A 26,264-nucleotide genomic window follows, 5' to 3' on the forward strand; every position below is an offset into this window, starting at 1 on the left:
TTTATACACATGTTGCAGATTAGAGAGAAAATCAGGGCAAGAGAAAGATGCAGACATGAAATGTTGCTACTGAAGGATTTTATACATTTGACTATAAAGGATTTTATACGTTTGACTCATAATGCAATGAAGATTTTCACTGAGTAGGCTTTAGTTAGGCTGTTCCAAATGCAGAATATTTTGTCTAGTTCTGTTGATAACAGGACTCTGACGGAGGACACTTTTTATACACATGTTGCAGATTAGAGAGAAAATCAGGGCAAGAGAAAGATGCAGACATGAAATGTTGCTACTGAAGGATTTTATACATTTGACTATAAAGGATTTTATACGTTTGACTCATAATGCAATGAAGATTTTCACTGAGTAGGCTTTAGTTAGGCTGTTCCAAATGCAGAATATTTTGTCTAGTTCTGTTGATAACAGGACTCTGACGGAGGACGGCAGGCGTTGTTTTGAGAAACGCTCGGTGTTGTTTTGAGTACCCCAGACATTGGGATGCTCGTTTATGGTGAAGCCCAGGGGGCTTCCTTGGCACGCCCATGGGAGGAGCCAGCACACCATTATGCGGGGAGAAGATGGCCAATAAGAGAAAGCTAAAGGACTTCAGAAGAGGGCTTCCCAGAGACTCCAACGTCACTAATTCGGCCGTTTTCGATGGAGTACACTTGGTTAAATTGTTAGGAAAATTAAATCCGCCCCCGTGAGAAAATGTCGGCTTTCTTGTTCATCTTTTTCCTCAAGAAACGAGCGCGCATAAATTGTTGGGTGAATGTAGGTTGTGTTTGATTAATGGTGTCAGATAACTACAGTGGAACCTTGGTTTTCGAACGCCTCTCAGTTCGAACAAATCGGAGTCCGACCAAAAATGTCGAGAAATTCTTGCTTCGCTGTTCGGTCAAAAAAACGGAGTTTGAACGCCGGTAATGCGTGAGTGCGTACGCTAGGGTGTGATGCTGAGCGGCGTACGGGTGTGGATCGCTCTTTTCCTGGCCAACTGTTATCGCGTGCGGACGTGCTTCGTTTTGATTTCGCTTTTAATATAGGTGTACGAAGTGTTTTAGCCCCTAATTATGCCTCCGGAGAAAGTCAGTGCAAGCAGCAAAGTTGCTACAGGTGTAAAAAGAAAAGTAGTGCGTACAACTATTGCATTTAAGAAAGAAATAATAGCAAAATATGAAGGAGGTGTGCGAGTGTCTGATCTTGCTAGGGAATAACCCACCGTCCACCTGTGCCTTCTGCTGACCACCACAAAGGTAAGAAATCCTATTCATAATTATTTTTTGTATCCTTTTTTTAAATTATTTTTTCACGTTCATGTTAGCGTAATCTTTCGTACGAGAGATTACGATAAGGGGCACGTACGATTAGCCTGGGTTAGCTTTAGTTTACGTTAAATATTCAAGGTAAACATTGAGGGTGTTGGAACGGAGCCCAACATTCTCAGGGTGTTGGAACGGAACCCCCTTTCCAATGAAGCGCTAGCCACTTGTGGTGCTAAATGACTTGTAAACGACCTGATTTTTTTTATTTTTACACGTTCATGTTAGCATAATCTTTCGTACGGAAGATTACAATAACGCGGACGTACGATTAGCCTGGGTTAGCTTTAGTTTACTTTAAACATTCAAGGTAAACATTCAGGGTGTTGGAACGGATTAAAACGATTTACATTATTTTTAATGGGAAAAATGATTTCGGTGATCAAACAAATCGGTTTTCAAACATGGTTCTGGAACGGATTACGGTCGAAAACCGAGGTTCCACTGTAATTCGAACAATTTGATATTTAATTCCCAACAATTCAAACAGAAAATCACCCCATTCGTGTTTTTTAACGATTTCAGTTAGTTTCACCACCACAAGGCGCTTATTAATACACTTCCCTTTAATGCACAAACATTGTATTCGTTTCTCGAATCTAAAGCGAATATTCCACACCGCAGTAGGCAAAAGTATCGCCACCGAACCCCGTGATTCCAATTCCTCGCTCATCATTACCAAACCACAAAGCGACTTGCGGAGTTCCGTTTTAACGGAACACACAGATTCTCTTATTTGACTCCCACCACCAAAAGATAAACGTACTTGCCGTGTAATTGCTCCCTTCGCTTTTTTTTCGAAACACACAAGAGTTTATCAGCGGGCTGGAGCAGGCGAATTACCGCTTAGCACCAGAGCTTGCTTGGGGGTTCGCAAGGGACATTTCTTTCCCTGTGGTAGCTACGGGAAACCAACACACCAGTTAGGGGGAGGGAAAGGGGGCTAAAACAACGGCTCCAACCTTTTCAGCATCTCGAGCTGGTAGGCCGACAAGTCGGCGCTCGACTAGGAAAGCCCTAGTTAAAAACAAACTTTACGTACCCGGTGGAAGATGTTTCCCGGGGTTCCTGAGCGGTTAGCCTGTTGCACAACGTTCGGAGGGCAGAGGGAAGCGAAGGCAAAATTCGAGACAGCAAGAGTGGTCGTCACGAGGAAGCTGGCCGCAGGGCGGGTAACGTGACGTCATAGGCGGTCTCGGGAAAAAAGTGCTTATTTTAATTTTGTATCAAGACCTCGTTTGTGTAAGCGTGGATGCTTTAAAAAAACAGGATTTGTGATTTTTTTCCCCCGCAATTGGTTGTTTTGTTTTCACCGTGAAACATATGGATAGTTTTGTGTGACGTCACGCGCTTCCCCGATAGTCGGCCATATTGGATGGGTCTACCAGACGCAGATTGATGTTGTCAACTATGTGGAGACGTCCTACTGTCAACTAATCGGACAGCAAAGTTTGTTTTCTTTCTTAAAAATAGCAACACTGAAACTCAAAATTATTGCAAACAGAACTTTTACTCATGACCAGTGTTCCCCCTAAGCTGCGTGCGTGTGCAATTGCGCACTGCTCGCAGATTCTCGGCGCACAAGAACATCTAACCAGCGCACAAAAATGACGGCTCAAAATTGCTAATTAAGAAGCGACTCACGTCAAAGTTACAGTGCATGAAGGTAAAATGCACGGGTTCCCCTGACGTTGTCTCCTAAATGCGGTATTTTGAAGTCGAGTCGAAGGAGAACGAAGTTGAGTAAAGTTAGTAGAATTTGTCGGAGAACCAGCTTCTTTGGCTCGGCTCACTATTAGGAACCGGCTCTTTCGGGTCCTAAACGGCTCTTCAGGTTGTTTTTGCTTCTTTAATCCCAACATGACCAAATATCATATAAAATTATGCACAAAATGACTTAAAGGAAGGGGGGAATAGAACAAAAAAGAAAAAAATACCAAAATGAAAAAGTAGTGAAAAGCTGAGAAAAAAAAGAAACAAAAGGAAGAGAAAAAAGAAGGAAAAATTTAGAAAAAAAGCCAGAAAAAAAGAAAAGAAAGAAATGTAGGAAAAAAGTAAATAGAGAACAAAAAGAAAAAAGTAACAGCTAGAAAAAAATAAACACAATGAGATTTTTTTAAAGGAATTTTTAAAAAAGTAGAAAAAAACACGGAAAAAGAAGAAAAAGTTTGTGTTGCATTCAAATAATATCCAATTATATCAAGTGAATCTTGTTGCCAACATTGTACTCCCACTAAAAAATGTGATTAAGTACAGTTCTGTATCTTACAACGACTAAATAAGTCCCCAAGAATGTTAATATTTTGCGACAAAATATATCAGGAAATAAAAAGAAATGGATATCTTGTGAAAGAATTGTAAGAACAAACGACGTAGGCCGTACAACCTTTGCAATAGTACATGAGTCAATTCATTCAAAAGAGAAAAATAATTTTGCATTGCCAGAAACTCAGCAAAATGTAACTTGATGTCAAGTTTTGGACATGTTTGATAATGAATTATCTTGCCACACTTGGGATTATGGTTGCTCACTGTTGTTTCAAGCGCTGCTCACCAACTTTGTGTGAATGCTCAGACCCGTGGAAAATTACAGGGAACATTGCTCATGACATGTAACGCCGGAGTATCTACCCATCGCCGACCCATGAGCTATGGAGAAGGGATTGGAATGAATGGAACAGCAGCAAGCTCTTATGACGCATTTTTATTGGAAAAAAAATGAGGTAGATGTTGATAAGTTAACAGAAAACATTTTACCATTTTACTTCAAAGGAAAGTTATATAAGGACTTAAGTATAGAAGAAGCGGCACAGTGGTTGGGTGGTTAGCGCGCAGCCCAACGGTTCAATTCCTGCTTCATTAGCCTCCCCCGTGCGGAGTTTGCATGTTTTCCCCGTGCTCGCGTGGGTTTCCTCCGTGCACTCCGGTTTTCTCCCACATTCCAAAAACATTTAAGGTTATTGGCTGGTCTAAATTGTCCCTAGGTGTGAATGAGCGAGTGAGTTGTCTGCCCTGCGACTGGCAGGCAACCAGTTCAGAGTATCCCCTTCCCAATGTCAGAAGATAGCTGGGATGGGCTCCAGCACCCCCGCGACCCTACTGAGGATAAGTAGTGCAGATAATGAATGGATAGATGGATATATAAATAAAAATATTTACCTATGTACATGGGTGTAACCAGCCGGTTTTTGGGGATGCTAAAAAAAACTCCAAATTCAAGCTAAGCACCCCCCAAAAATGATAGCATTTTGATAACTATTTTCATTATTAAAGGACAGGCTAGACCTAAATAAAATGGAAACTGCTAGCTAGAATAAAAAAAAGGAAAAACACAAATGTGAACACCACAACATCGCAAATACAGTACTTGACCGCCTTAAGATGGTTCAGCCTTTGCCCGGCTAGTGTTACTTTCGGCATAGCGGCGGAGTCTGTGGAGGCTCCGGTGTAATACCGGGAGATAGAGGTAAGATCTGGCCTAAAAATTCAGCCAGAACACCAGCATACGATCCGGAACCCGCCAAAACCCGACAGATTAACTTGATTTGATAAACGAGCCCGAAATAAACCCGAAGCTTTAATTTGCCACCAAAGTAAACACAAACCTTTACTCTGGCCCCGCGTTCTTCAGCACCGAACTGTGCATTTTAGCTGAACAATGCAGGTTGGGATTTAAATTAAGTTTAAGATCCCTGGTCTATAGACATGAGGATTTCCGTTTCTGTACACATCAGCATGAGGCCTCCAAAAGTTCATGAAACAGTGAGCTACTCAGCCCAGTTTTCACACATTTTAAAGCAGAGAAGCTCTTTTCACACGCAACCTGAGTACAGGAAAGGCTCAACAGGAACTTATATGCCAGCCCAATGACATAGTAGGTGTGAAATAACCATCATTATAAAACACAAATCAGGCTCTAGTGATCATGGGGATGAAAAGTCTTAAAGGGATAAAAAAGAATCTTACAGTATTTTCTGTCTGCATTTTTTATTAAAAATAATAAAATACCTCAAAAATAAACAATACAACCACTTCCAATCTAAAAAAAGTTGCAGCAGGCTGTCTGTTCTTTGGTCAATCATTAATCATGACATATCCATGGTTCCAGGCAGGTTCATTCCGGTATTATAGGGCCGCAAACAGATCCAAGACTATAAAATATAAAAATATATAAGAAACAGAGGAAATACTAGGGTCAAGGAACAACGACTGCATTCATTCAATAACGCCTCGTAAAGTTTGAAAATGTGTGTCACAACCTACATCATATACAGGGTTGGGTAGGGTTACTTTAACTTGATTACTTTCAATTACTTTCGGATAACTCCAATACGAAATATGCTAGTAAAAGACAAAATAAACTAAATATGAATAAAATTATGACTCACAACACGTGGTAAGCTTTCTCTCCTGGCTTTGATCTCCGGCAAAACTAACATAAAATGCGACAGAAACAAAATGAAAATAAATCCAAACAGCTTGCCAACATCATTTTTGCCGTTCCATGTATTCCGTTACTCCCCAAGCCTTCACAAAATTTAGTAATTTTATTCATATTTAGTTTCTTTTGTCTTTTTTAGCATATTTGGTATTGGAGTAATCCAAAAGTAATTGAAAGTAATCAAGTTGAAGTAACCCTACCCAACCCTGATCATATAGTAGTACGGTACCTGTTTATTCGAGAATTTCAGTTCACAAGTTTTTTTCCCCACAAAAATTCTGTGTGCTATTTGTAGGAAAATCCAGTTTACGAGCAGTACCAGAGGCTACCACTATAGACCGCCCGTGACAGCTTACAGCCAGCTTGAGCTCATCCAGTTTGCGCGGGCAAACTACTGCAGACAAAAATAATGCACAAATAATGGGTGTGCACATCTGAAGTTACAGTAACTTTGAATTTAAGTGTACAGTAAGTGCTTACGTATCATCAACAGTCTCTCGGTCTTATTCTTGTCAACCTCAGCCAATTGCTCACCTTATTAATGACTCTAAATCCCCCTTATTAAGCTTTAAGAAACTTTAAAAACACAACGAGACACCTATTTACTCAGAAACATACAGACTTTTAAAAAAACAACGCAACAATATTAGCAATCTTCAGTGACGTTGTCGTCTGCTACCGATGAAAGAGACGATCCGGACTTGAGCCAAAATGGGCAAGAGGAGATCAGCCTTTTTAAAGGAATATTTGAATTTTGAATGTGAAATGATAAAAAATGTATAAAATACAGGGAAAATGTATTCGTTGACCAGTATGCGATCTAAGTGACTCTTCCTTGCACCCTCCCCTCGCCCCCATCTGCAGCACGCGTACAAATTTGTTACAGTTCTTATATTGCATTTTACTCGCAATTATTTTGTTAATATCATCTTATTTATCACACGACTGTATTTTTTTATGTCTAATTACTATTTTAATGTGCGACTGGCTGGCAACCAGTTCAGGTCGTCCCTTGCCCAATGCCTGATGATAACTGGGATGGGCTCCAGCACCCCCGCGACCCTACTGAGGATAAGGGGTGCAGATAATGGATGGATGGAGACAATTTGAATGTGGTTTTATTGATCAGGAACATGTGTTTTCGAGCTATTAAGGGTTCACTTGTATGCTTTTGGGAGGACGGGAATGGGCCCATTAGTTTTTAGTTTTTCATAATGGGAAAATTCGCTCATTACAAGAGCAATTACAATCCTGGAATTAATTAAGCTTGTTTTGATATTTGCTTTTACCCGTGTGGTTGGCATTGAAGGTCATCCGCACAGGAGCAGGAGTGGCGAGGGCCCTCCTGGTCCCAAGCAAGCATGTCCATTAACAGGTTGGATTGGAGGTGACAGGCCTCCCCTTTTCCTGGCTTGGGGTTGCACACCGGAAATAGAAGCTCTGAGGATGGAGAGAGATGAGATTGAGACGACAGACAGACAGACAGACAGACAGACAGGTAAGTAGGTAAGAAGGTAGGCAGGTTGGTCGTTTGGTAAGTAGTTAAGTAGACAGACAGTCAGGTAGGTCAGGTAGGAAGGTAGGTAAGTAGACAGGTAGACAACAGACAGACAGACACACGACAGGTAGGTAGGCAGGTAGGTAGGTAGGTTGGTAGTTTGGTAAGTAGGTAGGTTGGTAGTTAGGTAAGTAGGTAGGTAGGTAGACACACAGACAGACAGGCAGGTTAGTACGTAGGTAGATAGGTTGACAGGCAGACAGGTAGGTAGACAACAGACAGCCAGACACACAGAACACACAGAAAGACAGGTAGGTAGGTAAGTAGGTAGGTAGGTAGGTAGGTAGGTAGGTTGGTAGGTTGGTAGTTTGGTTACAGACAGACAGACAGACAGACAAGTAAGTAGGTAAGAAGACAGGCAGGTTGGTCGTTTGGTAAGTAGTTATGTAGACAGACAGTCAGTCCGGTCAGGTAGGTAAGTAGACAGGTAGACAGGTAGGTAGACAACAGACAGACAGACAGACACACAGACAGGTAGGTAGGTTGGTAGTTTGGTAAGTAGGTAGGTAGACACACAGGCAGACAGGTAGGTAGACAACAGACAGCCAGACACTCAGACAGACAGGAAGGTAGGTAAGTAGGTAGGTACTTTGGTAGACAGACAGACAAACGGACAGACAGACAGGTAGACAGACAAGCAGGTAGGTAGGTAGACAGACAGGCATGTAGGTAGGTAGACATGTACTGTAGGTAGGAAGACAGACAGGTCGGTAGACGGATAGACAGGTAGATAGAAAGGTAGGTAGGTAGACAGACAGAAAGATGACAAGCAAAGATTTTTTTTGTTCATCTAAAAACATGTATGCTAGATTGGCCTTATGTGTAAATTGTTTTGTATTCTTTATGTGGGTGCTGCGCACATGATCGTGCTAGTTTTTTTTTTTTATTTCTAACCTTTCTATTACCTTTCTTACTTTCTCTGTTGGATATTCTGACATTCTTTTATCTCATTTTTTTTCTCTTCTAATTTAACAATAAAGACGATTTTATTATATTCTGTTCTGTTCAATTCAATTCAATTCTATTCTACTCTATTCTATATCTTTCTATACCGTTTTATGGAAAAACATCCAGCCCACCTATGACCAGGGATGTAATGGTAACATAATATTGCAATATCAAAATGATATTGCTATTCTTATGTCGCACTTTTTTTAAAAGCTCTTGTTGTTATGTTGTTTTTGTTGTTATAAAAATGTATATTTTAAAATATATTTTTCCTTTCTATTATAGCTCGTTCTCTATTGTGATGTTTAAAACTTCCTTATAATATCGTAATAATTTGTGTATTGTGGAGTTTGGACATCATCCCATTGCTATTTGCGCCATGAATGGAAAGGACAAAATCCTTTATTCTTATTTCGTCTAACTACATAGAGGTTACCTGGTTGGAAAGCGCAGCAGAGGTGCACTTGGCAGTCATTCTGACTTTGACAAATTGTTCCCGCCATCCCCTCAGTGGCATTGACTGTACACTGGCCCCAAACACACATTTGACTTGAGCAGCACTCCACATTCTTTGTGCAGGGCTGTGGAAGAAAGTTGTGGTCATGATCAAAAGTCCAACTGACTATAACAGGTCTATTGGTCATGTGGGTGAGCTGATGTTTAACAATGCAAAACTAAACACAGAATGCTTCTGAGGGTAAAGATGATAGACGTATGGAGTGTGGGAATGACTCAAATACTGACAAAAATGGAAGGGAAGGCTGGAGTCTTGCGTTTAAGTAAGTTGTGTGCATGTGGTTGCTTCCTGGGGGGCATGGCAGTATTGTGGGAAGAATTTTACACCCATGTGGCAGTTGATGACCCAGTCAACACAAAAGATTAGACTGGTCCTTATTATTGCTTCCAGAACTACAGGGGAGCTACTTTGTAACCTAATAGTTCAAAAAGCCACTAGTTTGATATGCATTTCTAAAATGATAAACATGGTTACTAAGTTCTTATTATCAAGAGAGGGGCCAAAATAGGCCCAGTAAAAAAAAAAAAATCATTTCCCTCAAAAACAGCACTGACTGATTGCACATTTTTGATTCTAAAAAGATGTACTCAGAGTCATTATTAATAATAGATCATTAATTGGAAAAAAATAATCACGTTAATGGATTCCTATTCACAGTTAGAAATGGGATTCTACAAACATAAAATACTTTTTATAAGAGTTTTGGGCGGCTATTGGGAAATGTGAAGCACACTGTAAAGCGCTTTGGGAAGTCATTGACTTGAAAAGCGCTATAGAAATGCAGATCTTTTCATTTCATTTCATTTTCTGTTAACTTTTCCAATGTTTCCAGAAAATCACAATCACCCATCAATCTGGCTCTATTTTTGGAGGTTTAAGGCTGGCATTAGAGCTGGAGGTGGAGCGCTCATCTGGCGATCAAGAGGTTGCAAGTTCAAACCTCGGCTTCTCCATCCGCTGTATAAATGCAGGCCATTTACATTTACCCAGGGATTCCTTGCAGGCTACTTTCTGGCAACGCGTCAGTTATGCCTCCGCAATGTGATTTTCAAAGACACTTAGGGGTGGAAATTTGGTTTGAAAATGTTTTATCTTCTAGTTTTCGACATAGCCAGTTTAAGCTGTGTGTTTGAGACAGCAGGAAGAATCAGTATGAAAGCACATGGCAAACAAACTACTGACAGCAGCAGGCTCCAAGTTTAATTTCAACATTGAAGACTTACAAGCTCTAAACCTGTAAGTTTATTCAATTTATATGAAACAGGCATGTGTAGACTTTACTTTGTGCAATTTGAGTATAACACTGCTGCACTAGGGATTTTATGTTTACTGTCGTAAGCTAATTACAGACAGCTATTTGTTCATTTGGTCACATAAGAGACTTCTTTATTTTCCATATTTGTTTATATAGCATACCTATCAAACTCAGCCAATTGCTCCCCCTTATTAATGATTGCAATTCCTCTTATTAAGGGTTGGAAAAACCTTAAAAACACAGCGAGGCACCTTATTACACCAAGCAAGACAGACTATGTAGAGCAAAAATAAAGGTAATTTATGAAACCTGTTTCATTTATTTACCAGAATAAACACCACAAACAATTCCGTCTGTATCTTTCTCAGTTCTTTCCCTACTCTCAGTAAATTTTGTGTGGCTTCTTATCAGGATTGGATAGGGTTACTTTAACTGGATTACTTTCAATTACTTTTGGATTACTCCAATACCAAATATGCTAATAAAAGACAAAAGAAACTAAATATGAATAAATTATGACTCACAACACGTGAAAAGCTTTCTCTCCTGGCTTTGATCTCTTTGATCTCCGGCAAAACTAACATAAAATGTGACAGAAACAAAATGAAAATAAATCCAAACGGCTTGCCAACATCATTTTTGCCGTTCCATGCACAAAATTTAGTAATTTTATTCATATTTAGTTTCTTTTGTCTTTTATTAGCATATTTGGTATTGGAGTAATCCAAAAGTCCATCCATCCATCCAATATCAATATAAGGAATACGTGTAGGTTGACAGGTACGATAAAGCTACTTACATATTTGTGTTGTATGCACATATATGCTTAATGTAATGTATTAGTGTTTATGTTCACAATTTTACCAATTACAACTGATCCTTCACTAAAAAAGGGTAAACTACGCTTCGATCTCTTTTTTCCCCATCAAGGATTATATCATGTTCACCATCTGCTAAGCTAACAAGAAAGGAGAAAGAGCTATGCACTATCCTCTGTCTTTTTAAAATGTATGTTATGTCTCTATACAATAGTGTTTGTTTTATACTGAACTGGAACAAGAACTTATTCATAGCATTTTGACGTCGCAATAAATTATCGAATCTTGTATCGTAAAATGCCATTCTCTAATATACCTTTTCACAACCTCTGCCCTAAACAGATGCATTGAGTTTTTAGGAATAAGACAAACATTTAATGAGGCAAGCATTACAAACCGGACCATACACAGATACACTATGTGATGCTTGAGCTGTAGTTAGGTTCATCAAGGTGAGGATTGTTTACAACGATAACAAGTGTGACATCCCACCATATCTGTTGGTATGCAGGAGAGGCACTTGGCGCTGTCAGTCTCATACTGGCAATACTTGAGTTCACCGCAGTCCTCGTCCACCATGCACTCCTGCAGAGTGAGATACTCATTTAATTACTCACAGTCAAAAGAAATGAAACAGGAGATACCATCCCCAAAGAGTTTTTTGGGCCAATCACCCGCAAATCTATTCTCTCTTTGTCATGCTTGCCTAAGTGAAGTCCCCTGGGGGCAATCATTTGGCGCGCTGGAGCGCGCTCTCTGATTGGCTGACGTTCTCCTCTTAAGCGATCAGCGTCCAGAGAGGGATGTCAGACTGTACTTCTTGATTCCTGCCTGCCTTCTGATTTTGACCTGTTTCCGTTCCACGTTTTCGACCTGCTCTCCCGCTCTGGCCATCGACCTGCCCGCTAAGCTGAACCGATTCCACCTACCTGTCACGGAACTGCCATTCCGTGCGAAGCGGCTGATGACCGAAAAGACGCCGGCGTCCAAAGCCAGTTCCGACAACTCTTTCTAATAAAGATTCCTTTGAAACAAACGCAATTGGGTCCGAGATTCTGTCCTGGTTCATGACACCTTTCAGTTGTTTTAGTCTGTTAGAGTATTAAAACAGGTCAGTGAGTATGTTGCTACCATAACCATGAACTTTCCAGCTATATTAAGTTTATCATTTGATCATCACAGCATTACTTCGATAATCAAATTTTTCATTGTAGTTGTTATAAATTAATTTATGTTCAGCCACATATTTGAGTGAAGTATTTATTTGCTGTATTCTATCAAGTCAGTACTTTCCCAGCAATGATCTTTCACCCTTATCTTATACAACCTTCAAAATCCAACTGTGTGCAGTTCCAACAAAAGTATCTTGTTCATTGAGATCCTTTCTTCTATCTTGTAATCTGAGTTCCCAGGAGAGCTTTTTAAAGTTTCATTTTTAAGTTTTGTAGAATCCATGCCTTTCTTCTAAAAATGACGCACCAAAACAAATTTCGATGTGTTTCTTGGTGGGAGACCAGCTTCCCATCGATTGCACCAGAGTGCACTCTGATTTTGTCTTTCGTTTGAAACTATGTGATAAATGTCCTCAACTGCATTGCTTCTCTTCAGCTCTATTTTTCAAAGTCCGAATACTTGGTCTTAGCAACGACAACGTGACGAGACACCGGAATCGTCCATTGGCCTTCATTTCCCACCCTTATATTTGTGTTTAGGCTGTTGTCGATGTCATCTAGGATAATACTTGTCATTCTGATTGGTAGTGCTGAATAATTATGGAACACAGTTCTATCTATCTATCAACCTTGGTCATATCCCTCAAGAGGGGTGACCAACAGCAAGACAAACACATACAATAACAAAGAAAATAAAAGGGAAATCTTTTTTAGCCAAAAACACACACGACATTTTTTTGGACCATGCATGGCCAACCCAATTGCCCAAATACCCAAACAAGTTAGGCACCTCAACACCTAAGTTGGTCATGCTTTCGTCCCTCCAGAGGAAATGGCACACCAGAAAGCGGCCATGTCACTCGGGTCAGGGTGACACAACACACTCTTTTGTTTAACAGCAGGGCCCGACATCTTTCACTGGTTTACCCCTGCCGCATCATACGGGTGCCCAGCCCATCCTTAAGAACGCGTCCACAATCCCACTATCCTTTCACAACACCTCTCCACTCCTTTCTATCACCAACAAGAGCTCTGGCATCCATTACATTTAGACTTCTTTCATGCAGGGCACTCATAACACCATCCATCCACGTCAATCGCGGCCTTCCTCTTGTTCTATTTCCATTGACTTCTGTTTGAAACAAAGTGCTGTTGAGAAATTTACAGCCAACTGGAATTAAATTGATATAGATAGATAGATAGATAGATACTTTGTTCATCCCCGAAGGGAAATTCACATTTCCAGCAGCATCCCTGAGCTGAGAACAATCGAGAACAATCGAAAATAACACGGGAGCTGCTGGAGTGGCTGCCATTCGTGACGGCGCCGGAAGAAAAGATTCAATTTGAATCATGTACAAACAAACAAACAATTGAATCATGTACAAACAAACAAACAAACAAAATATTCATGTTTCAATAAGTGGAGTGTTAGGACACAGCGTCAGGGTAAGCTGTTTTTTGTAATTACGTGCCACATCGTCTTTGTAAGGTTTATTGTCGCTTAATAAGGAGAATTGCAAAAATGTTACAGTTCTTAGCACTCTGGAGATATAGTATAGTATGTTTACACACGAACTAGGAAGAGGAAGCGTATTTCTTCTCCGGGGTGGATGCTGGGTGATCTCTCACAGCACCACACGGCGGTAGCGGCAGAAAGAAGCACGACCGTAATTACCTGTACTCGGAAAACGGTGCACACAATATAAAATCTAACTTACAGCAATGTCCGGATATTTTTCGACATCCCGAAATTTTTTTTCGTCTCTACCGTTTTTCGTAACTCGAATGTTTGTAAATAGGGGAGCATCTGACAGGACAAGAGCGTAAATTTGGCATGGACGAGTTGACGTGTCCCCATCAAAATTGAGCAATTATTGTTTTTGTCCCCACCCATATTATGTTATCGATCAATGTCTAGTTCATCTAGCAGCGAATAAAGTAAAAAAAAACATGTTCTCTGCCGAAGTGCTGACGCATAAGACCAATGTGATTGGCTGCGCCTCCAACCTATTTCACGTGAGACTCATGTTTTGTATGAATTGGTCCCCACCAATGCCAGGCTGTCACCAACACCCTCGATACAGGCACTTAAAAATACACTTATTTTCGCAGAAATTGGTCACTTAACAGTCCTATTTGATAGATCAAAGTGAGCCAAGAAAGCCCAGTGATATTTATCATTGTAGATTTTAGTTCTTGGCTTTATCAGTATCCAAACGAACAAGAAGGAAAACAATGACGGACCTCTTGTGAAGCGGCGAACATGTCACAGTTTGGCTTTGGCCAGTTGATCTCTCAGCTCCTGGCGAGCGATGGTGGACAAGTGCACTTCATCGGGCCCATCGGCAATTCGCAGAGTTCTTGCATGGGCATATATCATGGTCTTTATCATCATTGTTAGCAATATAGTAAAACCTTGTTTAACACGTAATAGAGACTTCGAAGAGAAAAATAAGATAAGAGACTGACAGGATAAATAGGCAAATATTTATTATGTAGTGCCTAGAGACGGGCCTAATTCATAATAATATTACAAAGAAAAATGATGCCCTGTACCAAAAGCACAATCAAAGTAGTGCAATACGATTTGCTGCAACAAAAGATTGTCACTGACCAGAAACGGACACAGGACCCAATAGCGCTGGTTTTCTCAGTTTTTATTCATAAAGAAAGAGAGCAGGGCTTGCTTCCACGATCCGATGGCTGAAGGACCAGAAGAGGGGGCGATGTGGAAGTGGTATTTCCGTGTCTGGCGAGGAGGATCGGAAACAGGCGGGAATTGCAAGTCGTTGGTCGGGACTGGAGAGCAAAGGCGGTGTCAAGTTCGGAAACAAAGTCGGTAACAGGAGGCAGGCAGGTACCGGGGCAAAACAGGTCAGGTAACAGGCAGGCAAAATGGGACGTAGTCAGGTCCGGAAACAGGTTGGCAACGAAGGTCAGGCAGAGAAAAGCAGGGCGGGAACAGAGTCGGACGAAAAGGCTCACTGAGCTGGTGGCAACAGTTTGCATAACGATCTGACGGCTTCCTCTTGGAAGCCGGGGGTTTAAAAAAGAGAGCTTCAGCCAATCAGCTGTCCGGGATGTTGGCGCCAATTAAACCATCGCAGCTGCACTCAAACGGCAATCATGACAAAGATTACACTGCAAAAAAATGTATTCTTATTCTTGGTATTAGTTTTCTTATTGAACTAATGTACATTTAAAATGTGGTTTTCTCATGCAAATTAGTACCAAGCAAAATCATATTCCCATGTAAAACATTTTTGTTCCAATGGCAAATAACTTTGCTAATACATCATTTTATTTTATCTTTAACTTTCAATATGTATCTTAGAGAGGTAATTATTAATTTTCCAACTGTAATTTTTGCAGAGTAAGCTTGGGCTCTGAGGATAGGTGTGTGAACACTAGTCCTGTGTATTTCACCCCCATTTCATGTCATGCACCCGAATCTGTAGTAATTTGACACACCGATACATATCAAAGAAGGCAGCACCCTGCAATGTTTTAGAATAACTGAATATACAGTATTTTATTGTACTCAATGAACAGTTCTGCAAAGAAAAGAAATGCTCTGAATCTTGGCCAGGCTCTATTAAATGCTAAAAAAAACTTAAATCAATGAACCAACATTTTTGTACTGTATATTAAACAACTGCCAGTTTACAGTAAATAAATCACACTTGAATTTATGCCCATATTTTTGTCACTCCGTGTTCAAGGACACCAACCTTTATTTTACTCTGCTTTTCTTAAATTGTTGTGGACATTGCAAATGTCATGATTACCGATGTGTATCGCCTGTGCCCGATCATTTGGCGCCAACTGCTGCGGGTTCTGATTGACTCCCTGTCCCTATTTAAACCCAGTCCTTTCAATCCCCTGTTGTCAGTTTGTCTGCGAACCTCTGTTTAATCAAGGTAAACCTTTTTGACCCTAACTCCCGCCAGTCCCGTTTTTGCTCCCGTTTGTCTCCGGCTACGACCTATTTTGATTCCGACCATGTCTGCTCTCCCGTCCCGGCTTACGACCCATTTTTGATCCAGACTACGTCTACTCTCCCGTCCTGGCTTACGACTCGTTTCCGACCCCGACCACGTCCTTGCTCTCCCTGTCCCAGCTACTGACCTGTTTTCCGTCCCTGACACCGCCATCACTCGCTACGGAAGATCCACTCCCCTCCTCGGATCACAATCTGAGTGCGAGAGCAACTTGCTTCCCGCGTCCAGCGAACACCGGCCCCGTGGGCGCTGCCCTTCCTCTTTCTTTCAATAAAACTAGTGGTAAACGTTACTCAATTGGGTCCTGATTCCATTCTGGTCCTGACAGCAAATATTACTGAGCATGAATGAAAACAAAAATTTGTTTGGGTCTTCAAGAATCGAGAGCCTGGACCAAAATTTTATAAGAGGGGATTTAACTTTTTGCACGATACCAACCTTAGTCATATCAAAGTAAGTAATTTTTCTGTTGTCCTCCGCAAACCTAAAATATGGTCCAACTAACTCAATATACTATTGCCATGTGAGTTAGCGCAGCTATGGGTGAAAGGTTTATATTTTATTAGACATTCAAAATAAGGAGAGAAGACATCGCTAGATTTTAAACTTGCAAGGAGAACAGGAGAGAGAGCCCAAACCCTAGCTCAGAAATACCATCCATCCATCCATTACCTAGCTGTCCTCGGGCAGTGGGCAAGGGACACCCTGAACTGGTTGCCAGCCAGCCTCAGGGCACACAGAAAAAGATAACCCACTCGCTCATTCACACCTAGGGACAATTTGGAGTCACGATTAACCTGACATGAATGATTTTGGAATGTGGGGGGATACACACACAAGCACGGGGAGAACATGCAAACTCCGCACAGGAAGGCTGTTAGCTGGATTTGAACCCATGACCACAGAACTTTGCTACAGACGCGCTAACCATGAAGATGCTGTGCCGCTTCAAAAATGCCATTCTTTTCTAAAGCCCTCCCTTGAGCTCTTTTGAGTTTTTCCTTGCCTGCATGTTGGTTTAAGATCAAGGGATGGTGTTATTGTAACTTGTACAGTCCTTTGAGACATTTTGTGATTAAGGGGGTCACAAATAAATGTAACTAGACTTGACTAATCAAATGTTCTAATTGCTCCAACTCAGCTCAGTCAACACAGGCGGCTGTAGTAGAGCGCTCGTCTTGAGGTCGTAGGTTCGATTTCAGGCTCTTCTGAGTCAAAATGTCGAAGTGTCCTAGTGCCCCGATAAGCAGGTAAGCGCCATGAATGGCTGCCGCCGCTATCGGTGTGTTAGTGTGTTTATGAATGGGTAATTGTAAAGCAAAGTCTTAAAATGTTTTTAAACATTTTTAATCTTAATGTAGAGTGCATGGTTTGAGGTGTCCTTAAAGGAAATGTATGGGATTTGAAACTTTGTACTCCCTGCCTGGGTTAAAGTCATGAATGCGGCCTTAGTCGGTTCATTCATGATGCGTGTGCAAGTATGTGCATTTCTTAGGCACGCTCGAAAAAATACTTGATTTTTCATTTTCTTGGGGTTTGGACTTTACTAGAAGCAGGCCTTTCTTACTTTCACCATTTTAATGCTACACTGACAAAAATACAACTGTCAAGAACTAGAACAAGAGGAGGACCCAGATGCGTGACATATCTCACACAAGCTTTATTTAAATGGGGCAGTCATGCACATTCACCCAAATGCCAGTGTTTCGGCGATTGTTGGGTGGAAGACATAAGGCAGCAGTCTGGCGAGGAACAACAGGAAGCCAGAGGCCGACGAGATCGATACCAATTGCCCGAGCAGATATCGGACAGATGGGGTCGATAGCAGACAGGACGGGACAGACAGGATTGATATCAAGCACTGGAGACTGGAGTCCGATAACAAGCAGGACGAGATAGACGTAAACGATACCAGACACTGGAGATCGAAATTAAACAGGACAAACTAGATGGGAACGCTACCAGACACTGGAGGTCGATAACAAACAGAACAAAATAGCCGGGAACGAAACTGGAGATTAATATTAAACAGGACAAAAACAGACGGGAACGAGACTGGACAGGAAACACAGGCAGGAAACCGGACAGAGTCAAAACCCACGTCTTGCGGGTGCAGAGGTTTGTTGACGGACTGAGAGCACTGAGCTTAAATAGAAAAGGAAGGAAATCTGTCAACGAGCCACACGGGCGGGGCCAATTGGGCGCCACACGGGCGCCACACGGGCGGAACCTTAGGCGCTACAGGTCCCTTAAAACAAGGAATAACAGGCGAGACCATCACCACCCTGAACAATTGCATGAGACTATGAAAAATAATTTTCTTGCCAGTTATATTGAAAAATGGGTTTGCTGTTAAATGTAATCACATTACTTCTCATTGCATTTTAGGCTGGTCTCCAAACACTATCTCTGTCATGATTATTGATTAGCATCACCTGCGCCCGCTCATTTGGCGTTAGCTTCTGCGGGCTACTTGATTGGTTCCCTGTCCCTTTTTAAGCCCAGTTCTTTCACTCTCCGGTTGTCAGTCCGTCAGCAAACCTCTGTTGTTAGAAGAGAAGCATTTTGAACCCTGACTCCCGCCTGTCCTGTTTTTCCACCCATCCGTTCCTGATCTCCCCATTTGTCTCTGGCTACGACCTAATTTTGATCCTGACCACGTCTGCTCTCCCGTCACGGCTTACGACCCGTTTTTGATCCCGACCATGTTTTTCCTCTCCTGTTCCGGCTATCGACTTGTTTTTCTGCCCTTTACACCGCCATCTCCCGCTCCGGAAGATCCACTTCCAAATTCGGGTCACGACCCAATCGCGTGAGCGGCTTGCTTCCCCCGTCCAGCGAGCACCTGATCGCGGGCACTGCCCTTTCTCTTTCTATCAATAAACCTGTGGTGAACGCTACGCATTTGGGTCCTGATTCCGTTCTGGTCGTGACAACCTCGTAAATATTGTTGCTTATCTCATTTTTTTTTTTTTTTTGTATTTATTACAAAGTTATTGTGATTATACTGGAGCGCATGTCTAATCTGGTTACAAACAATGTTTACTACATTGTCATTATACCAGCTCAGTAGCCTAGATGGTAAGGCGCCCGCTTTGAGACTGGGAGGTCGGTGGTTCGCGCCCCGGCCGAGTCATTCCTAAGACTTAAAAAGTGGTCGGCGGCGCCCTCTGTTGGCTGCGGCTGCATCGGCTCGCTACAACGGGTCAGGTGCAATCGACATTTCGTTCTGTGTACATTGTTACACAGAATGACAATACAAGGAAATTATTATTATTATTATTATTATTAATGGCAATAAAGACTATTCCATTCTATTTTATAGATCAGGGGTGTCAAACTCATTTTAACCCGGGGGCCACACGAGAGAACAAACATTCTCTCGGGGGCCGGACTAGTTGATTAGAGAGACCGAAAAAAGAGAGAACGAGAGGGAGAGAATAGTAGAAAAGGTGGCACAAATAAGGAGAGAAAGGGGGAAAGAGAGAGAGAGAGAGTAAGAAACAAAATAGATAAAAAGAGAAATAGTGAGAGAGGGGGAAAGAAAGAGAGAGAACGAAATCCAAAGAGAAATAGAAAGAGAGAGAGACAAGGAGAGAAAGACAGAAGGGGAAAGCAAGAGAGAGAGAATGAGAGAGAGAGAGAAGGAAAAAAGGAACAGAGAGTGAAATGAGGTAAAAATACAGAGACAAAGAGGAACAAAGAAAGAGAAAAAGAGAGACAGAGTGAAAGAGAGAGGGATACAGAGTGGAAGGAAGGAAGAGAGAGAGAGAGAGAAATATAAGTACAGTGGAACCTCGGTTCTCGACCATAATCTGTCCAGAACCCTGCTCGAAAACCGATTTGTTCGATCACCGAAAACCGTTTTTCCCATTAAAAGTAATGTAAAATCATTTTAATCCGTTCCAAAACCCTGAATGTTTACTATGAACGGAAACATAAAGCTAACTCAAGCTAATCGTACGTTCGCGTTAGCGTAATCTCTTGTACGAAAGATTACGCTAACATGAACGTGTAAAAATAAAAAAATCAGGTCGTTTACACGTCATTTAGCACCCAGGTGAGCGGTCAAAGGATAAAGAAAAGATTTATGAATAGGATTTCTTACCTTTGTGGGGGTCTGCAGAAGCCATGCTCTATTCCCTCGAAAGAAGGGAAACTCGCACATCTTCTTCATATTTTGCTATTATTTCTTTCTTAAATGCAATAGTTGTACGCACTACTCTTCTTTTTTCACCTGTAGCAACTTTGCTGCCTGCACCGACCTTCTTCTGAGGCATAATTAGGGGTTAAAACACTCCGTTCACCGATATTAAAAACGAAAGCAAAAAGAAGTGCGCGGTCACGTGACAACAGTTCTTCACGAGGGGTGGGGGCAATCTACACTCGTACGCCGCTCAGCATCGCCCCTAGCGTACCGGCGTTCGAACTCCGATTTTTGGAACGAAAAGCGAAGCAAGAATTTATCGAAATTTTGGGTCGAGAACCGATTTGTTCGAACTCAGACGCGTTCGAAAACCGAGGTTCCACTGTACAGCGTTTGTGAGAGGCACCTGGCTTTGGCAACATCAAGGTGACATATTTCAACCTGCAGCTCGTTTTTCTCTTGCACTTCTCCGAGCGGTGACTTGCGGGTCGGATTTAATCCCTTAGCGGGCCTGATTTGGCCCGCGGGCCGCCCGTTTGACACCCCTGCTATAGGTACAACCAGTCATGAAAAAAATAATAATTAGTTGTGATTGCTTCAGCAAGGCACAACTACATTGCCAGGGCAATGTAGTTGTGCCCCGGAGACGAAAAAAAGTCCCCATCCGCTGTATTTTGAGAGTCTCCCATCCAGAATACATGGGCCCATTCAATATAATGGGGAGCCATGGTAAACAAGGCTTTTCCCAAGGGTAGTCATAGGAACCAGGGACTGTCCAGGGTGGCTTGAGGGGGCCCAACCCCACATTACTTTGAACATGGGTAAATCAGTAGCCTAGATGGTAAGGCGCCCGCTTTGAGACTGGGAGGTCGGTGGTTCGCGCCCCGGCCGAGTCATTCCTAAGACTTAAAAAGTGGTCGGCGGCGCCCTCTGTTGGCTGCGGCTGCATCGGCTCGCTACAACGGGTCAGGTGCAATCGACATTTCGTTCTGTGTACATTGTTACACAGAATGACAATACAAGGAAATTATTATTATTATTATTATTATGGTGAATTCCAAAGAGTAGATGCTAGCGATAGGATGCTAACAGCTATGTGCGCCAATCTCAAAGTGTTGGGCTGGCGTAGCCAGCTCAAATATTAGCGCAAGCTAGCTGTAAACACTGTCGGCAATGCTAACTTCTTCATGGTAAAACATTTTGGTAATGGCTATATTTTAACGACTTCATATTTACATAGTATGCTAATGGATTCATGTTAACCAGTTATGCTAACAGTTGCATGCTAAAAAGTGATGCTAAGGGCTGAATGCTAACGTTTTCATGCAAAAAAATGTTGGTAATGGCTATATTTTAACGACTTCATATTTACAATTTATGCTAATGGAGGAGTCCCCCCACAGAACCAAGTAAAAAATGACAGAAACATCTCTTTGAGTTGAAAACTTTATGCTAACTCATAATGCTAACAACCAGGGTTATATATACATGCCGGGATCATCTTCCAGATCAATCACAACTCTTACAATTGCCGTGGGAATTGTCTAGTTTATGCATTATTGTGCCTTTGTCGGGAGGTCTTCTAGAAGTAATAAAAACCCACCAGTGGAAACTAAGTAGGGGCCAGCCAACCCCGTAATTATTTCAATGTGGTCTAGACAAATACTGCTGCCGTTAATCATAAGCTTAGCAGTCTGGTAAATGTTTCTCAGATAAAGACTTGCTGATAACTTGTTAAAGCGTAGGGAAAACTATTCCACGTAACGGGCAACTTTCACTTGGACTTAATACCGTAAATCCCGGAGTACAAGCCGCTATTTTTTTTTTTTGATTAAATTTTAAACACTGTAGCTCTAAATACGTTGTGTTCAGCTAAGCTGCGCGCGTGCGCAATTGTGCACTGCTCGCACATTCTCTGCGCACAAGAAAATCTAGCCAGCTCACAAAAATGCTCTCTTTTTAAACCCCCGGCATCCAAGAGGAAGCCGTCAGATCGTTATGCGAACTGTTGCCACCAGCTCAGTAAGCCTTTTCGTCCGACTCTGTTCCTGCCCTGCTTTTCTCTGCCTGACCTTCGTTGCCAACCTGTTTCTGGACCTGACTTTGCCCCGTTACCTGCCTGCCTCCTGTTACCGACCTCGTTTCCGAACCTGACACCGCCTTTGCTCTCCAGTCCCGACCAACGACTTGCAATTCCCGCCTGTCTCCGATCCTCCTTGCCAGACACGGAAGTGCCACTTCCGCATCTCCTGCTCCTCTTGTCCGTCAGCCATCGGATCGTGGAAGCAAGCCCTGCTCTCCCTCTTTATCAATAAAAACTGAGAAAACGAGCGCTATTGGGTCCTGTGTCAGTTTCTGGTCTGAGACACTCTTGACTTATGTTCCAAATAAAAATGTCATTCATTCATTCACATTAGGTCAAAGAATAAACATTTGTTTCTTTTTTGTTTTTTTAATTGTGTTTCCTCCCCAAGAGGGGAAGCAATGACTGCACACCTTTTTCATTCTCTCCCATTTCTTTTTGCATTCTTGTGTGCGTATGTGATGGTTCTCCAATGGGAGTGCTTCATATATTATTCAGCTTTAATTTCCCCTTAAGGGATTTTAAATGCCTCATTAAATAATACTATCAACATTTACTTACTTCCTCTATGCTGACAAGTGATGAAAAATGAAAAGCACAAGCAGTCAAAACGGAAATCCCACAAATGATTGTTGAAAGTACACTATATTAAACAAATTGCTCCGATTTTTCCCACCAATTTTCTTGCACAAACTTGGTCAGAGTTTGCTGAACTCACTTGCACTGCTATCCCACCATCCCTTACTCCCCCCCGCACCCCTATTCTTCTTCTGATACAAGTATTTTAGAATACCTAGCCACTCCTTTGCACATCTGTTCTCCTCTGCACTACCGTACTACAGTGTTATTGTTACTGTACAGTGACTTGTTTACCTGACTGCCCATTTTGCACATCTGGTTAGCTGCTCCTCTTGCACTCTTTGCACTATTGTATAATACTATGCATAGCCATAATTATTTAGTATATTATTAGTACTTCAATACTCCAACTCAATACAACATTTTATTTATATCTGTACATTCAAGGAAACTGTGCGGGTCAGATGTATTGACATTTCGTTCTGTATACACGTGTACAAGAATGACAATAAAATATATCTGAATCTGGATCTGAATCTGAATTACCGTGTAAGTTTGAATACTTATCCCTCCTTTGGTGTCATTGCGGTGGTGGTGATTATTTTCCAGGGAATTGGCACTCTCGGTTGTTATCTGAAATATAAAATTCATTTCAAAATCATTTAGAAAAATGCAACTCTATATTATAATACTTGGTATTTTGTCTTATAAGATTAGTATTATAGGACTTTTTCATAATTATTAATTATTTTCTATTGTATATATATATATATATATATATATATATATATATATATATATATATCTCATCTCATCTCATTAGCTGCACCGCTTATCCTCAGTAGGGTTGCGGGGGTGCTGGAGCCCATCCCAGCAATCATCAGGCAGTGGGCAGGGGACACCCTCAACTGGTTGCCAGCCAATCGCAGGGCACACGGGGACAGACAGGTCACTCGCTCATTCACACCTAGGGACAATTTGGACCAGCCAATTAACCTGAAATGCATGTCTTTGGAATGTGGGAGGAAACCGGAGTGCCCGGAGGAAACCCACGCAAGCACGGGTAGAACATACAAACTCCGCAAAGGAAGTCCTGTAGCTGGATTTGAACCCACACAGGAGGTTCCCAAGACCTTAGAACTGTGCCGCACACGCGCTAACCACTGCGCCGCCGTGCTGCCCCCTTTTAACATATTCAAGAGAATAAAAGTACTGTATAAATGTTTTTTTACAGAATTTCTCAGCATTTTTTAAAATTTTTATTTTTACAACTAACGACTCTACCATTAAATAATAATAAGCAGGGAGACTGTTTAGCCAATCAGATCGCAGAAAACAATGTCCGATGCAAATCCAGGAAGTAGGGAAACAGTACACAAACATACACACAGGACTGACTCTGTCAAATATTGTGATAATTCTTTATTTTTATTCATGTAAATAAATGAACCAATCATTTTATGCCACTAGTCTACTAAAAAATGTGAAGTCTTTTAATGGTTTAACATGGCTGATTATGGCTTACACTCAGTAATCCCTCGTTGTATTGTGGTTTAATTCCGCAGGTTTTTCGAGTATTCAGATTTTTATTGTGCATTGTGTTCTGCATTCTGATTGGCTAAACTATCACCCCGCCCCTTTTCTGCCTATGTCTGCCTGTGCTTCAAGAATGTTGTGATCTAAATTGTACACATACATATAACAGCTTGATGAACCAACATTACTTATGCGCAAATCTATTTCCAAAGCCATTAAGCCATTGATGCCTCCGATATGCAGGTAGTCGCCTTGCATGGCTGACTCTGCCATTGGTGTGGGAGTGTGTGTGTGAACGGGTAAAGTGTGAAGTGTGTTGTAAAGCGCTTTGGAGGTCCTCAGTGGCTGAGAAAGCGCTATAAAAAAGCAGTCCATTTACCATTATGTCAACAAAACACTCGGAATCGACAAAAGCACTAGAAGGCATAGAAAGATGCTCTCTATTCCTGACAAATGTAAACCTTTCCACATGATAAAGGAAGGTAAAAGCCACATCTATCTAATCATGACATGGGCAATGTTAACACAAACTTAATGGGAAAAATATTCAACTTTTTAAAGACACCTCAAACAAATGCTTGGACCTGTAAATAAGGTTTCTTATTTGGTTTTGATGTACAATAGAATATTTAATAAATACATGAATTTAAATAAAGTTTTCAACTTTGCGGGTTTTGACAATCACTGGCTTTTTTTGGAACGCAACCCCCACAAAAAAGAGAGATAAGTGTATCCTAACTCAAAATATTTGAATAGCACGAACAATTAAACTAGTAGGCTATTCAACTCCATACGTTTCTTATTATTTCACCTGGTCTACGGCATCGTCCAGTATGTTCTGCGTGTCCTCCATCAACTCCTCCACTTCACGGAACATTTCATCCAAGGTGACAAAATCTCGCCCGTAACCTTTAGGAACGGTCATTGCGACGTAGGCCCCGAGCAACGAACTCAAACTGAGAAAACACGAAAAGAAAACACGACCGGACATTTTCTACGGCTGCTTCTCGTTGATGACGATCCTCAAAGAGAGATGAAGCAGAGAGCACAACTGCACGCAGCTGGATCGCTTTTATTTGGAAAATCTGACGAGAGGATGAACTCACTCTAGTGACGAGTTATGCTGGATCCGACACTTTTTCCTTGGCGGAGCGGAAAACTCAAAGTACATTGGCCTATATACAGTATTCTACCCAAAACAGTCAAGTACAGGTGAGCAATGTTCCCTGTAATTTTCCACGGGTCTGAGCGTTCACACAAAGTCGGTGAGCAACGCTTGAAACAACAGTGAGCAACCATAATCCCAAGTGTGGCAAGATAATTCATTATCAAACATGTCCAAAACATGACATTATGCTGAGTTTCGGCCATGCAAAATTATTTTTCTCATTTGAATGAATTGACTCATGTACTATTGCAAAGGTTGTACGGCCTACAAACGTCATTTGTTTTTACAATTCTTTCACAAGATATCCATTTCTTTTTTTTTCCTGATATATTTTGTCGCATAATATTAACATTTTTGGGGGGCTTATTTAGTCGGTTGTAAGTTACATTTTTTAGTGGAAGTACAATGTTGGCAACAAGATTCACTTGATATAATTGGAAATTATTTGAATGCAACACAAACTTTTTTTTCTTTTTTCCGTGTTTTTTTCTACATTTAAAAAAAAATCTCATTGTTTTTTTTCCCGATCCATTACTTTTTTCTTCTTGTTCTCTATTTACTTTTTTCCTACATTTTTCCTTTTTCTGGCTTTTTTCTAAATTTTTCCTTGTCTTTTTCTTTTTTTCTCAGCTTTTCACTACTTTTTCATTTTGGTATTTTTTTCTTTTTTGTTCTATTCCCCCATTCCTTTAAGTCATTTTGTGCATAATTTTACA

General features: G+C 41.3%; 2 protein-coding genes across 6 annotated transcripts in view; both read right to left on the bottom strand.

Moving 5' to 3' along the window:
* far1 (fatty acyl CoA reductase 1) overlaps positions 1-2,499 on the bottom strand; it is a 33,716-nt gene extending 31,217 nt beyond the window's left edge. For 2 of the 4 annotated variants that reach the window (XM_088339740.1, XM_088339737.1), the window contains exon 1: positions 2,365-2,499. The gene's annotated coding sequence lies outside the window, so the exon portion shown is untranslated. Of the gene's footprint in view, positions 1-2,088; positions 2,239-2,364 lie in introns of those variants that run through there. The other 2 variants (XM_088339739.1, XM_088339738.1) reach the window with 2 other exon arrangements.
* Positions 2,500-5,310: 2,811 nt separating this feature from the next.
* LOC148362323 (dickkopf-related protein 3-like) lies at positions 5,311-25,408 on the bottom strand. 2 transcript variants are annotated; one of them, XM_088339220.1, is made up of 6 exons: positions 25,192-25,408; positions 23,391-23,477; positions 11,352-11,444; positions 8,706-8,850; positions 7,053-7,203; positions 5,312-5,473 (listed from the first exon to the last, which is right to left on the bottom strand). In XM_088339220.1, exons 1-6 carry the CDS (start codon positions 25,369-25,371, stop codon positions 5,437-5,439), a joined length of 693 nt encoding a protein of 230 aa, XP_088195346.1. In that variant the 5' UTR covers positions 25,372-25,408; the 3' UTR covers positions 5,312-5,436. The 2 variants fall into 2 exon arrangements, with proteins under 2 accessions (XP_088195347.1, XP_088195346.1); XM_088339221.1 differs by lacking the exon at positions 23,391-23,477 and having other exon boundaries at positions 5,311-5,473.
* Positions 25,409-26,264: the final 856 nt, after the last annotated feature.

Source organism: Urocampus carinirostris, chromosome 7 (assembly GCF_059441175.1).
Source record: "Urocampus carinirostris isolate Australia breed hairy pipefish chromosome 7, RoL_Ucar_1.0, whole genome shotgun sequence".
NCBI classification, from domain to species: domain Eukaryota; kingdom Metazoa; phylum Chordata; class Actinopteri; order Syngnathiformes; family Syngnathidae; genus Urocampus; species Urocampus carinirostris.